At 36.9% G+C, this 16,417-nt stretch overlaps 1 protein-coding gene across 2 annotated transcripts in view; it reads right to left on the bottom strand.

Annotated features, from left to right (window-relative positions):
• Window positions 1–16,417, bottom strand: part of LOC115216976 (EF-hand calcium-binding domain-containing protein 11-like) — a 29,724-nt gene that overhangs the window by 13,090 nt on the left and 217 nt on the right. Inside the window, exons 1-6 of one of the 2 annotated variants that reach the window (XM_036507441.1) lie at window positions 14,338–16,417; window positions 10,680–10,779; window positions 7,773–7,868; window positions 5,481–5,535; window positions 3,472–3,573; window positions 1,165–1,255 (exon numbers count right to left, since the gene is read on the bottom strand). The exon at window positions 14,338–16,417 is cut by the window's right edge and continues 217 nt beyond it. In XM_036507441.1, coding sequence (XP_036363334.1) covers window positions 1,165–1,255; window positions 3,472–3,573; window positions 5,481–5,535; window positions 7,773–7,868; window positions 10,680–10,779; window positions 14,338–14,345 — 452 coding nt within the window. In that variant the 5' untranslated portion in view covers window positions 14,346–16,417. Of the gene's footprint in view, window positions 1–1,164; window positions 1,256–3,471; window positions 3,574–5,480; window positions 5,536–7,772; window positions 7,869–10,679; window positions 10,780–12,398; window positions 14,300–14,337 lie in introns of those variants that run through there. The other variant, XM_029786457.2, reaches the window with a different exon arrangement.

Raw genomic sequence — 16,417 nt, 5'->3', positions numbered from 1 at the left:
TAGTGGTATTTCATCCATCTTTACATTCTGAGTTCAAATTCCGCTGAGGTCAACTTTGCCTTTAAATCCTTTCAGGGTTGATAAATTAAGTACCAGAATAACACTGGGGTTGATGTAATCAACTCATCCTCTCTCCCAAAATGACTGTCCTTGTGGCAAAATTTGAAACTATTATTAAGATGGCAAGCTGGCAGAATTGTTTGCATGCTAGGCAAAATACTTCGCAGTATTTCATCCATCTTTACATTCTGAGTTCAAATTCCACCAAGGTGAACTTTGCCTTTCATCCTTTCGGGGTCAATAAATTAACTACCAGTAAAACACTGAGGTCAATGAATTCAACAAGCCCCCTCCCCGCAAATTTCAGGCCTTGTGCCTTTACTAGAAAGGATTATTATTATTATTATTATTATTATTATTATGGACAAGACTGAAATTCCAAAAAACAGACACTTTTCGGTCAAACCCTCATTGAGTCTTTCAAGTTCCATTTGGAAAAGCAGATAAGAGTGGAGAGGAAAGTGCAGCTCTCCTCCAGTAAATTTATTACAAGGTGGATGACAGTTACAAAAATGACAAGAGCAGATGGATCTACTCTAAGCATTCATCTGTAGATCAGAGAATGACAGCACTTGCTTTTGATGGTCAGAATGATCCTGAATCTGGGCTTCTTTGACAGGTCTTTGTTAGAGATTCTCCTGTATCAAGAGGACATTTTATTTCATCACTTATTTGTATGCTATGTATATTTTTAACATCATTCAGTCTTTTCTTTTTATCATTCAATTATTGTATAAACCCAGTGCCACCACCACCAACACAACACACACTTTAGGTAACCCATTTTAGTAACAAAAACTCTGTGGCAAATAAGATATCATCATCATCATCATCACCACCATCACCACAATCATCACCATCACCACTACCATCATCTTTTCTCTTGACAGAATTATAGATGTCATTTTGTACTCAAGTTTTAAGTCATTTATAAACTGCCAGAATCTATCAGGTTAATATTTACATTTATTTTCTATGAGGTTAACATATTAACTTGCAATTAACTCCAATATTGCACTACATCTATCACTTCTAGCTGTAAATAGAAATAAACAATCTAAAAGACAAGAGTTGCTTGCCTGAAAGTTGAAAATATTCATTCACCTAAAAATAACTTCAATATTTTCTTCAGGAAATTTTGGAGCCACTTCCTTGAAAACTTTCTTTAAATCAGCAATAGTGAGGAAACCATGGCCTAAAAAGAAAGAAAACACGTTAAATTGGAAATTTTGAAAAAAAATCTCCAAAGATAATTGCCGAGGAAAGTGATACAGAATAGGAGATAATCTCATGGTAAACTAGCCCATGAATGGTTTCTATTCCAAGATATAGCAATCTCACTTTGCTTATCCTCCTGGGGTCTTTGAAGAAGACACGATCGTAACAATCCAAACTGCCTTTGGTCTTAAATCAACAGGGCTTCATCATCCATTGGTGAATATCAATGGTCTCTAAATGTTAAGCAATTTGCTCTTTATGCTAGTTTTGTTTTATTTAAGCTACTATGGGTTACACAGTAATTTCATGAGGTGGGGTTTTATGACCAGATTGCTTTTCCTGTTTGTCAAGTAAGCGCAGAGGAACTGATCATAATGCCAACAAGAAATACAAACATTAATTCACTAACTTGCTCAAGCCAAGCAGTGAAATATCTACATTCACTCACACACACATACGTACATATATACACAGGGGTTTACTACAGTTTGCAAACTCATCAAATTCACTCACAAAGCATTGGTGTGAGTCTGGGACTATAGTAGAAGGCATTCGTCCAAAGTGCTACACAATGGAACTAAACCTGAAACCATGTGATTGCAAAGCTGTCTTCTTAACCATCAGCCATATCTCTGCCTTTGTAGATGAATAAATATGGAGTAATATAATATAGATGTTCATGGTTTCTGCTTACAGTTGAGTAATTGGTGAGCAGAAGATATCTAGCCATTAAACAAACCATCCTGTATGTTCCTGTTAATTTTGAAAATAATAAAGAAATTTGTGTAAAATAACTTGTTATTATTAAGCTGGTATTTGGAACATAAATTAACACAAAATTTTAATGTAGGATATTGTTTTAGATCACTTTAAAATAGGAAGTTTATATTATAGAACTAGAGGCAGTCTCAAGTAGTTTCATATAAAAAGGGTTTTAAAAATGTGATATAAAACAATAAAAAAAAAGAAAAATTGCTAAATGGTTAGCTCAAAAGTAGATTTATGTGACCTAAAGCAGTATCTACTGTTCTACTTATGAATTATCTTTGCAAGTAGAGCAAGTCTGGCAGTGTGGTTAAATGTGTTTCATAACTATATAAATTTAGGTTCAATTCCACTGCATGGCACATTCATCGTCTCCTATCGTGGCATCAGCTCAAGCAAAGTCATGTGACTGAAATTTAGTGACTGGAAACTTTGAGGAAGTTTGTATGTAAGACAGTTCCTCTGTGTGATGGTAGGATTAATCTGTTACTTGGCCCTTGGAAGGTTACCCTTTTGGAGAGTCTACTCTGTTGCAAGCATTTGAATCAGGTCACCAATCAGGATAAAGACTTCATTTCACTTCCTCCAGTCTTGAAGGCCTTAGAAAAGGTAAGAAGCATTTTCTTTCCTCTTCTGATTAAATAACATAAAAAGAGCAAAAGAAAGTGATAAGCACTTGGTGACGAATGTCTAACAATGTAACATAATTGGTAACAACAGCCACCATCATCATCATCATCATCATTTCATGTCCACTTTCCAAGCTGGTATAGGTTGGAAGGTTCAGTAGGATCCAATGAGTCAGAGGACCACGTCTTGCTTTATTGTCTCAGTTTCAACATAGTTTCTATGGCTGAATACCTTTCCCAATGCTAACCACTTGACAAAGTGTACTGGGTGCTTTTTCAAGCCATCAGCACTAATGAGGTTGCCATACAACTTACAAGACTAAAGAACCCCTTCAATTGAGTAACATTTTTAAGTGAAATATTAAAATAATAGATGAGATCAGATTATGGGCGGGAGGAGAGAACATTAGTAGTAATGGAGGACTCTAGACAACAGAATATCTATTTCTTTACTACCCACAAGGGGCTAAACACAGAGAGGATTAACAAGAACAGAAAAACGGATTAAGTCGATTATATCGACCCCAGTGCGTAACTGGTACTTAATTTATCGACCCCGAAAGGATGAAAGGCAAAGTCAACCTCAGCAGAATTTGAACTCAGAACGTAGCGGCAGACGAAATACGGCTACGCATTTCGCCAGGCGTGCTAACGTTTCTGCCAGCTTGCGACCTTAGACAACAGAATATCATAGCAGTGGGGATATCAAAGTAGGGAAAAAATTTTAAAGTTTGTATGAACCAGCCAAATTTTAGAGTAATGGGTCAATAGATGTAATAAATATATTAGAATTACTTACAACTAAAATCAAAAGCCATAAATGTAAGCCGAATCTCTTCATTTTCATCTCTTGCAGCCATCTTTGGTGTCATGGCTTTTATGAAGCTTTCTAAGGTTAAACCTGTAGAATGAAATACATGTAAATGCATCATCATTACCATCATCATCATCACCACTCCAATCGTCATCATTACAAACATTTGTCATCACCATCACCTTTGTTGCTATCTTCAGAAACGTCATAAAAAAATGTGTCATTAACAAATTCTACCTGACGCCAGCAAGAATAGAAAAGTGGACAGTAAAACAATATCCATCCCGTCCTATCTACGCAGACATGACAGAAGTAAATAGACACCCCATAAAACATCATTTTATGTTTATTCTAAATTGTAAAAGTTTATATTTTTTATTAATGGACATTTTTATGTTTCAAGTTCTATATGTGACTGTTAAACCATGTCATGTACAAAAGAAGCCTTGGAACTGTCTGAATTCCAAAGGGGCCATATTGTGGGTCAAACTGAAGGTAGACATAGCATAAAATCGCAGCGAACCTTGGGATCCCACTTTCTACAATTAATAGAGTGATTGTGCAATTCACCAGAGAGGGAAAGGAGTCTACATTATCTTGCCCAGGGCTCTCTGACAGGACCCTTCTCTTTGTTGAGAGAAGTGTAGAGGATAATCCTCATTGCAAGGCCTCTGACATAGCAGAACACATTGATGTCAGTCCCAGGACAGCTGTCAGGTGTCTCTACAAACATGGCTACTATGGCAGAGCAGCAAGAAGGAAGCCACTTCTTTGACCAGCCAATATCAAATGGAGAAAAGATTGGGCCAGTGAGATGGTGAAGAGGCTACTAGCATTTTGGGACACTGTCATATTCTCCGATGAGTCCAGATTTGCTGTATTTTCTGACAATGGTCAAGTGTGGATCTGGAGACTCTGTGATCAAGAATTTGATGTGAAAAGATTGCAGCCAACATGGCTGCTATTCTGTGAAGGTCTGTGGAGAAATTTGGAGCAATGGTCAGTCAGGGCTGGTGGAGTGTGAGGGAAACATAAACACAAATAAATATATGTCCATATTGCAGAAAGGACTCCTTCCCATCTTCTCCAGGGGTGAAATGCTTAAAGAAGACTTTTTATTTATAGAAGATGGGGCTCCTTGTCACACGGCTGAAATGACCCAAGATTTGTTGGATGAGAATGGCACTAAAAAGCTTCCTTGGCCAAGCCAGTAACCAGATATGAACCCTATTGAACACCTCTGGGACATAATGAACAGGACAAAAACAAGAAAGCATCTTCGAAGCCAGATCTTTTGAGATTACTGCATGAAACTTGGCAAGAAATTCCTCAAGGGAATATTCAACTGATCATGTAAAATGACTGCTATCAAGCCAGTTAAATGACTGCTGTCAAGCCAGTTAAGGCGGTGAGTTGGTAGAATCATTAGCACATCAGGCAAAATGCTTAGCAGCATTTCATCCATCTGCATGCCCTGAGTTCAAATTCCACCGAGGTGAACTTTGCCTTTTATCATTTTGGGGTCAATAAAATATGTACCAGTTGAACATTGGGGTCAATGTAATCGACTTATCACCACCACCACCCTCAAAATTGATGGCCTTGTGCCAAAATTTGAAACCAATATTATCAAGCAAATTAACTGACTTTTAAAAGAAATAACCAAAATTATTATGATGGTAAACTGAAATTGAATTTAGCCCTTTCGTTACCAACCTGGCTGAAACCAGCTCTGGCTCTGTAGTACAAATGTCTTCTTTTCATAAGTTTCGAATTAAAATCTTCCACTAAAGCTTAGTCATAATTAATGTTCCTTACACTAGCTTAATGATAACTGAGTTATTTTACTAAATTATTTGTTATATTTAAAGTAATTGAGAGAAACACAGAGCATCTCAAGATAAATACAGTAATGAAAGGGTTAAATTCATTCTAGAAAACATGAAAACGTTCTAAAACTACTTTGTTTTCCAGATAAATATTATTAAACTTACCCATTTCTTCATTGAATTCATCAGAATAAGCTTGCATTATTCTATCAGTTTCATACTACAAATAAATAAATATATCATCTTCATTGTCATTGTTGTCATCGTCATCATCATCTTTGATTTACATTCACTTTCCATTCTGGCATGGGTTAGGTGAGTCGCCATATTCAGAGTCAGCTCACAATCTCAGGTACTGCTCATTTAGACAGATCAGAGGACCACATCTCACTCATGTGTTTTATTTTTGGCATGGTTTCAACAACTGTTTGTTCTTCTTGAAGCCAGCCACTTTACAGAGTGTACTGGGTTCACCACTGGGAAGATATCATATCCTCAACAAAACTAAAGGGTCCCCTTGACTTTACAGAGTGTACTGAGTGGATTTTTTTGTGACACCATTACTACAGAAGTAGCCGGGTCCAGTGGAAGGCACAAACAATAAGACAGAAACATGAATGATAGTGGTAAGTAATTAGAGGGACAAGTATTGAGGGTACTCAGTATTCTGAAACAAGTACAAAGTAATGTGAGCAAGAAGATAGGATGATAACAGAAGCAATGTGACCCAAGAGACAGAGGGAGGACAGAAGGTGAGTCAGGGTGTAGAGGTGATGAAAAGAAGCAACAGTATAATGGCAGATAGAGGAGAAGAAGAAGAAGAGTCAGTGTGTGAGTTGGTGAAAAACAAGAGTATAATGGCAGATAGAGGAGGAGGAGGAGAAGAAGAAGATAGAATGAGAGTCAGTGTGTGAGCTGGTAAAAAGAAGCAAGAGTATAATAGCAGGTAAAGCGAATGGGGGAGATGACTGATAGTACAGGATAGGATGATGAGGGTGAAGGTGAATTGTACTGGGTACAATAAATCCAATGTAATATGGTCTCTTAAGGACAAGAATGGTTGAATAGTGAGAATAGTGGTAGGAGAACAGGAAGTGGGTAGGTCCCATACCAATGGAACAGGAAAATGATGTGGGAGTGTCAAGGTGCAGGACAGACAATAATAGTGGACTTGATGATAAATACACCTACACACACAAACATGAATGTGTGGGTGTGAGTGGCTATGTGATAAAAAGCTTGCTTCCTAACTGCATGGTTCCAGGTTCAATCCAAGTCAAAGCCTTATGAGTAGATTTGGTTGTTGGAAACTAAAAATAGCCTGTTGTATATAATGCACTTGTGTGCACATGAGTATGTATTATTTTCTCTGTCATGCAAGAGAACATCCTTTGTGCCTAATCTTCCATTAAAAACATGTCTTGGAAACAGGTGAAAGGTTGGCAACAAGAATGGCAATTTGAATGTAGAAAATGTACCTCAACAAAATTCTGTCTGCCCTATGTCAACATGGAAAAATGAACATTAAAATGATGATGATGGTGTGAAAATTTTAAAATTTGACACATTAATGTACTTTTCCAAGTTGAATTACTGGAGATATTGCACTTTTTCCAGAAAAGTGTTTTTAAAAAGTTATAGAGGTTTAAAGTTTGATAATTTTCACCCAGTTAGGAAACAGGATTTGGAAGCTGTCATTTTGTGCGTAATAGCACGTCTTATCAATATTTGTATTCTATATGTGGAAAACGAGTAAACAACACGTCTTTTGTAATTCGAAGTATTCAATATGCATTTAATGTGATAGCACAAACTTAAAAATTTATCCAAAAACGTTATTTAGCTGTTATTTTTAGCACACCTCACAACCACCTCAATGACAAAAAGAACAGGTAAACAACATGTCTTTTGTAGTTTTAAGCCTTTAATGCATTTAATGCGATAGCACAAACTTAAAAGATTTATCTAAAAACAAAATAGCACGTTACAAATTAAATATTTTTAAACATTTTGTTGACCAGTTCATTGAAAACAAAAGTTAGAAATGCATTCAATCAATTTCTCAAAAAAATCACAATTTTCATATCTCCTGCACCACATAAACTCACATGTTCAATTGTCAACAGACAGGTAAAAACAAGTGGTTTCAATATATTTGTCGACACATGTATTCTCGCAGACAAAAGAGTTCTCATGTTTCGTTTGTTACTATGGAAACAGGCATGAATGTGTCTGTGGCCCCAAAATTTTAAAACTTTATTGCTAATAACTTTTTATTTATTGATTTATGGCAAAAATGATTTTCATGTCATTCATTAGCCTATAAAAGTATATCATTACACTGAATGTGAAATTAATTCAAACAGAAATTGATGCCAGCAGTCAAAAGGAAAAGTTTCCAAAACTGTAATAGTTTAGAATTAATTTTAAATGTTAAGAATTAATTTAAAAAATCACCTTCGAAGGTTTGTATCCAAAAAGACATAGAATGCTCATTTTTATATCTTCTCGAGATAAATACTTTTTATTGCCTTCGTCAAATTCTTTAAATACCTGTAGGGAAAGAAAATTAAAAATTATAAATTATTTTAGACTATGATTAAAGAAACAAGATAACAAATAGTTAGAGACTTAAAACTGCTGGTAGATAAATTGTCTTTTGATTCTCTTCAGACAGAGCTTATAATCATTTATAATCGGCAGCAGCTACAAAATAACTCAATAACTAGGAATTTGAGGTAAGCCCGAAACACTCGGCCGAGTGCTATGCAAACATATTCACTGTTGAAAGTCAAAATGTACCATCTTCACCATCACTAACAGCAAACTCCATAACAACTATGGAATTTACACCTGCAATGCTGCAACGTCACCTTCAAAATAAGCGCAACTATGCCTCCCCTGGTCTCGATGGAGTTACATACCTGCTTCTCAAATGTGGCAGGCACTTCCTTTTAACACCAGCTTTCTATTTTCTTCCAGTACTGTCTCAACAATGGTGCTACTCCGGAGCAGTGGAAAACTGCCAGTGTCATTCCTCTGTTCAAAAAGGGCGACCGCACATCACCTGTCAACTATCGCCCAGTCAGTCTCACTAGCTGTATTGCAAAACTGATGGAATCGTGTGTCAGAGAAACACTCTGGAACTTCTGGAGCTCTCACAGTCTCATCCGACCCTCACAATATGGATTTGTCCCTAACTCCAGCTGCAGTGACCAGCTTGTCGAGTTCCTTGAGGACATTACTCAGATCACTGACAGGGCTCATGGGTGGATGTTGTCTACCTTGACTTTGCTAAGGCTTTCAACTCTGTGCCACACAAAAGGCTTATGGTGAAACTCTCTGCAATGGGTGTGGGGGATGACCTTTATAACTGGTTGAAATCCTTCATCCTCAGCCGAAAGGAGGTAGTCACAGTTCTAGGACAGCACTCTACACCATATGAGATGTCATCGGGTGTACCACAGGGATCTGTCCTTGGCCTCCTCTTGTTTGTGGCATACATTAACGACATAGATGCCAATTTAAAGAATGCCACAGTATTGAAATATGCAGACGACATCAAGCTGTACCTTGAAATCAAGAGGACAGATCCTGATGTCTACAACTCTTTCCTGCAATCAGACCTAGACACAATGCAGCAATGGATCACAGACTGGCAACTGAAACTGGCTGTGGACAAGTGTACCACCATGCATTTTGGGAGAAAAAACCCTGCGTTCACATACTCCCTCCACAACACTGATATCAAGAAATCCTCTGCGAGCGTGACCTAGGCATCACTGTCAGCAGTGATCTGCGTTGGTCAAAGCATATCTCTAAGATTGTCAGGAAGGCCGAGGGTGTCTTGGCATCACTCAGCAGGTCTTTTGTTAGCCGCTCTCCAGCCATCTATTTAAAACTGTATACAGCTATGGTACGACCACACTTGGAATTCGCATCATCAGTTTGGAACCCCTATCTTGCACAGAACATTGACCTCCTGGAATCTGTCCAGAGACGTGCAACCAAACGCATACCCTCCATCAGACACCTACCATATTCTGAGCGCCTTGTTTCCCTGGGCATGGATTCACTGAAGCTCCGGCGTTTGGCGACGGACTTGGTAAACACCCACAAAGTTATCAACCACCTCACCAACAACAACACTGAACACCTTTTGATCTCCATGTGTCTAACACACGTGGACATGCCTACAAAGTCAGAAAACAATACAGCTCCCATGACTTTCGGAAACATTTTTTCACGCTCAGAGTTGCTGAAGCATGGAATAAACTGCCTGCGTCAGTTGTTGACTGCCATGACACTGCATCTTTTAAGGCCCTCATGCTTTCCGAAATCCGCCGAAACTTCACCTGATTATATATACACTTTAGATGAGTTGTAGTGCACCTGAGCACTGTACACAATTATTATTATTATTATTATTATTATTGAGTTTCTTTGCATCTCCTGCCGACTAAAAATAAATACACTCACATGAGTATATTTGAGTTTTATTTATCCAGTTTGTATATGTCATACCTCCAGATGTGTGCCCCACCGATTTGTTGCCTCATAACTTCCAGGAAAATGGATATTTTTTAATGAAAATTTTAAAGAATACTCTTCAGTCGGTGTACATATTAATTATAATAGAATATGTGGTGTAAAAACTTTTTCTGGGGGTTGGGTGAGGAGTTTCGGAAAATTCCCGTGAGACGGCTTTCTTTACTTATAACTTCCAGGAAAAAATAGGTAATTTTTTATGAAATTTTCTATAAATACCTTTCAGTGAGTAGATTACGGTTATATCGGAATTTAATATGGGGGGTGGATCGTACACATACAAAATTGTCATTAAAAAATATCCCTTTTTCTGAAAGCTATAAGGAAACAAAGCCAACTCGTGTGAATTTTCTGAAAATCCTCTTTCCACCCACAGAAAATTTTTTCACAACAAATTCCGATATAATCGGAATCTATACAATCTGAAGCATATTTATAGAAAATTTAATTTAAAATATATCCATTTTTCTGAAAGTTATGAAAAAACAAAATCGGGCGGTGGAGGCAAATGTGTAGGAATGCTTACACACAAAATTCAAAGAGAGTCCCTTCTCTAAAACTCAAAACTTTGCCAATGACAAAATTTAAAAGGACGAAGCTTCATCTTTTCCGCCCTGCACTTGTTACCTTCACCTGTTTATCTAACACTTGTTCCTCAATTTTGAAAAATCGTGATATAAACAACCCTGAAAGTTTATATATTTGTATATATTTTGGTACAAATAAAAGTTGGATCTCAAAAGATTCTCACAGAATTAGTAAACACTTAACAGATTCTTCGTTGGAATTTTACCAACTGTTGCTATGGATACTTACATTGCGCAGTAAACTAATATCTTCGGCTTGTAATGTTCGCTTTATTAATCGATAACCTGTGTTAGGTGCTAAGGTAAAGTCCCGTGAAACATCCATGTATCTGAGTAAAAAAAAAATGAATCGGGAAAAGGAAAATAATCAAATATTTGGTTATTAGTTTTCTTTGTGTTGTAAATGAGATAATTTTGTTCGTGAGAACTTTCAAGGGAGAGAACTCATCTAGTAAATCGGGTATAACTGGTTACGTGAAGAACTGTTCTCGAGGTTTCTCACAGCTTTTATCTTTTACTTGTTTCAGTCATTTGACTGCGGCCACGCTGGAGCACCGCCTTGAAGGGTTTTAGTCGAACAAATCCATCCCAGGACTTATTTTTTTAAAGCCTGGTACTTATTCTATCGGATTTTTCTGCCAAACCGCGAGGTTATGGGGACGCAAACACACCAACACCGATACTGGGAGGACAAACACACACACATATATGTATGTATGCATATATGTATGTATCATCAGTGAATCATAAAGCCGAAAAAGAAGTACACTCTAAGCTATAGAGCAGTAGAGTAATTAGATAAAGATAGTTATGGCCAGTCTATGGGGTTACCCTGGGTTTCATGTTCATAAAGCACATGGCTTTACAGAGTCTTTTCAGACCCTAATTACCGATGGCGTATAACCTCTCTCCAAAGAGGAGAAAGAAGAGACGTTGTAGATAGGTGTTGAACACACGGACAAAGGAGACGGGTTAAGCGCAAGGGATCGTCTCTCCTTATACCACTTTCTCTAATCGACCTGGTCAGCTTGTGAGTCCCAGGACTTCAGTAGGAATATTCTGAAGTGTAAGCAGGGTCCAAAAAGGTCATGGAATTCAAGAAGTTCTCCGAGTCAAGGGAGTTCTTTAATATTCTCGCTCATTTATCTATGCACAGCTTCCAATGCTTGCTTCCATTGATGTAGTGGCCTGGTTTTTCTAGGATCTTCCACGAGATTACATGTGAAGACCCTTCGTCCTTCAGGCACCACTCATAACTGGCCAAGTACACAGTGTATTGTCAAGGACGTGGCATATCATCAAGGATGTAACAATATGCTATGTCCTTTGCCAGTGACTTATTGCCATTGGATGTAGAAAAATGAACACAATTCAAATACCTAACTAAATGCTATTCTCCACTTCTTCTCTAGCCCCAAATCAACTCTGATAAAGTAGACATTATCAAAGGCAAGGCTATGTATGATTACTTTATTTAATGTGTCCTCCCCATGTTTGAGACAGTAGTGTGTTATTTAAGGGAAATTTTCTTCCCTGTTCTGCTTCTGGTTATCTCTATGTAAATTAACAGTTATTAACAGTCATATTGGCATTTAATAGGACTAGTAGAAGAGGACATATTAAGCAACCTTTTGGGATTCTAAAGCATTCACCCTGAGAGTACCTCTCAAGTAGGTACATGATACTTAAAAGTACACATATAGCAGAGGAGAATTGTCTGGAATGGATACTAGAGCCATCAGATCATATGATTTCAGCACACTGTGCTTCCTCAGTGGTAGGTGCCGAGTTTGGGATTCTGGAAATCATAAAATAGTTAAATAGGGGCTTACTTTTATATATTTTTATTGGCATAACTGCTGAAATCAATTCTGATTTATAAAAACTTTATCAATATAAAATTGTAGGTGAGAATTAGGTGAAGAAAGAAAAAGCAATTTGCCCTTACTTTAACCACAGGAGAAAGAGGCACCAGGTCACATTGCAAAAGAAGACTGCTGCACACAAAGGCCATTCACTGGCAACATGTTTCCAACAACATAAAAAAGGTCCCCTATATACAACTAATATCACCATTCTCCATCTCACCCACTATCTCATAACATCACATGCTTCTCTGAACTTAAGATTACTTCATGCACTAAAAACTGCTACAGACACAAACCTGGAAAATCTACAAACTAAACACGCCCTCCTCCTCCCAACTTATTTCTATCTATTTGCAAGTGAAAAATCTAGCCTAAACCCCTCTTCCCTCAATATCTCATTGTCACTCATCCAGAAAGGTAGATGCCACTCCCTCTGCAACCTTCACAGAATGCAGTACTGGTCTTGGATTCTTCTCATCTGTCATCATTAGCTTCATCATCTAATGTACTGATCACTTTATGGATATCCAATATGTGACACAAATCCTCTCAACAAAAATGTTATTCTGAGAATTAGCATCAGTTGCTCTTCCCTTCTACAGGGATGGTGTCCCCATAGGGGTAAGGAAGGATGACTGATGCTAATTTCATCTCTGATCTTAACAGATGCAAGACCTTCCTCTCCTGCAATACCTGCTGGTACTGTACTTGGATGTGTGGTACAATACCACTCAGGCTAGAACACAGCTCTCTGGGGTATCAACTCCTCTGCTCAGCCTGATCAAGGTGACATGTATCAGAAAACTGCCTCTATCAGGGAAATACACTGTTTTGACAATGGCTTTGATTGTTCGATGGTGTCTCTCTATGATTCCCTTTCTGTCTGACCTATATGCAACTCTAAAGTAATGTCTGACCTTCCACTTGCCCAGCATCTCTGAAAGAAATGCAGGACCATTGTCCACCAGTAGCCCATCCACTGAAACCCTTTCTCTAAAAGTATCTCATTCAGAACTCTAGTAATTTCAGCTGCAACCTCTACCTTACACTTCATATTGCTACTTGCCCAGACCCAGTCAATCATGGTGAGGTACAACTCTTGCTGATAGTGTCATATCCACTATCAACTGCTTCACCTTCAAATCTCATGCACACTTGGAGTAAGGTCAATCGACTGTCACTGCTTCTAGACTCCCCTAGTGACACTAATGTCAACCTTTCTGGCCAAAAATAATCTTCTATCCACCCACTAGCATACTATAATCACTCCCCTCTCTAAATCCTGTGGAACCTCAATCCAGGTATTCCTTGCCCTAGTAAGAACATCTGCCTTATTTTCTCTGAGAGAACAAGGACTACTTGCAGCTGCAGATCACTTTTTTATTAATTTTCCTAGGATCCCCAGGCATCACTTGACAATAATCACTGTAACTCCCTTGGTTTGGATTATCTTTTCACAGGTAATTACTACCCAAACAAAGTAGCTGAATCAGTTTGAATTTAGACATCACACAACCCCAACTCCAAAGCTAAATTTATTTATTTATTTCCTTGAACATAATATCCATTTCAGCTGTATTGATATGGTTGCAGTCATCTTTTTTAAACCAGGATGCATCCTCTGCCTCAACTTCTCCAAATTCCAGGATAACTATCACTATGCTACTGGCATCACACCATATAATACCCCTCTCTGACTTAAGCATATACCAATTTTCTTTCACTGGATCCCCTTTTCTCACTCTCTCCAAAGTATTCTTCATCATTGAAACTGTCCTGTAAATGGGCTTCTAAGTTTTATTTGTTTACCAGCTGTTCATTGATTATGATTTTCTGAGAAAAATAAATTTTAGGAAATTTATTTCCCTTGTAGTTGGTCGATGATCTGTCAGTGTAATTTAACATGTTGGGTATTATAAGGTAACTAAAGATGGATAGGATATCAAAGTATACCTGACATTTGATATTTGAGTTAACATTGTGATAGAAAAAGTTTTCAAAACAACCTTGCAAACTGACCTGTCCATTTTAGTTTTTCTGTATACAGTAATCTTGAAGGAAATTGGCTGATTCTTAAGTTTAGGACTTCACTTTGACTTCTGTTAATCAGCTGCTAATATCATTTTGTTTGTAATAGGCTTGAATATTTTAATAAAATTTTGCAGAGATACGTTTTTGAGAGCACAGAACATGTTAATAACATTTTTGATGTAACAGATTATTCTTCCTTCCGTTGAGTTTGTTTCCACATAACTTTTCAACATTTGACAGAAATATTTTTTTTAGTGTAGATTACATAATGTTGATAGCACCAAACATCTCGACTACTGTAGGTCTGAGAGCATAACAAAGAACAAAGGGAGGAAAAAATGTTGGAAGGGCAAAATTATTCAGATAGAGAAGAAAGAGAGTAGATGCAAAATTAGGGAGAAAATGAAGAGAGAATCTGTTGTGGGTTAGTGAGTGGATATATGAGAAAGAACAAATGTGTGTTAATACAAGATAATATGTGATAAAACTAAATAGGTTAGGAAAGAGAGGAAGAAAAAGGAATACTAAACTGTGACACAAATCTTTTGTTATAAAGAACAAAATAACGATACAAGCTGTTAATATTTGGGCAATCATTTTTATCTTCAATTGAAGGCTAGATAGCTTTGTTAATTGGGATCCACAATAAGGGAGAAGTTAGCATGGTGCAATATTATTATATACTTGGACATTTCACTTCTAATGGGAATGAATTTCTACAGATTTACTGAGGTGGGTGAAGGGACAAAGAATAAGTGAAATTGAGTGGATGAAAAATTATTTTACCTCGTAATCATTTATAGATTTTTTTTTACTTTTGCTTGTTTCAGCTAGAGTGTGACCATGTTAGAATACAGTCATTATCAATTTAATCATTATTTCAGGATTATTACAATCATTATCATTATTGTATATTGTTAGCAAGCATCGTTATTAACAATTTTTTTATTATTATATTCATCATCACAACTTAAAATACTGTTTCTTTCCTTTAAAACCCAACTATTATTATTATAATTATTATTGTCATATTTAAATAAAAAAAAAAATTAGCAGAATCATTTGTCTGACAAAATATGTACCCACCCACATACACACTCCCATTTCGTTTCCCTTGAGATTACATTTGACTTTCTTCCTTCTACAAAATGGTAAAATGAAGTAGTCAAGTACTTTGGTTGACGTTTTAACTGATCTGTCCTCCAGAATTGTGGCTTTATACCCATGTTAGAAATTACATCATATTTCCTTCCTTGATTTTAAAATCTCGTGCTTAGGTGCAGGTATGGCTGCATGGCTGAGAAGCTTAATTCCCTACAAAATGATTCAGTCCTACAATATAGCCACTTTGGGTAATATCTTCTATATCCCAAGGCCAGCTGAAGCCTTATGAGTGGATTTGTTAGGCAGAAATTGAAAGAAGTCATATGCATGTGTGTGTCTATGTGAAAAAGTATATGGATAGACTGTAACTATGATTTTACAAGTTTTCCACAAGCAAAAAGTCTACATCAAATTTAGAAAGATATTGTGACACTTGCAAATAATGTAAGGTTTGTAGAAGTTATAGACATTGGTATGGTTGAATTACTTGTGTCCAACACGGAAAGTTTATCTAATGAAGAGCTGATAGTGTAAGAACATGAGAAAGCTGAGAATACAGAAATTCCACCAAATCCACTTAAATTCACTGTAAAGGGTTGGCAATTAGAGAGGAAAGTCTGCAAATTTTTGCCAACAACCCTATTTGTGAATATAACCTAAAAATTAAAAGCAGAGTTTACAAAGAACTCCATTCTTACATCAAGTTATACAAAGAAATCACATGCCATAAACACCAAATAATTTTGGATAACTCCTTGCCCCTCAAGTAGATGTTGATAACTTTATGGCATAGAAAATAGTGTCCCTCATCCTCCCATTATCTCTCATTCCACCACCATCCTTCACATGCTAGTCAACATATCAACAACTTTTGTGGTAAGAATATACCCTATAATGATATTGCAATTATTATTTATTCCCTAACATATTTCTCTTCAAGTGTTTTTTTATATATACATATTGT

The sequence above is a fragment of the Octopus sinensis genome, linkage group LG11 (genome assembly GCF_006345805.1).
Source record: "Octopus sinensis linkage group LG11, ASM634580v1, whole genome shotgun sequence".
Lineage (NCBI taxonomy): Eukaryota > Metazoa > Mollusca > Cephalopoda > Octopoda > Octopodidae > Octopus > Octopus sinensis.
Note: the sequence above shows the minus strand (reverse complement) of the source record. Positions and strands in the feature narration are given on the sequence as shown.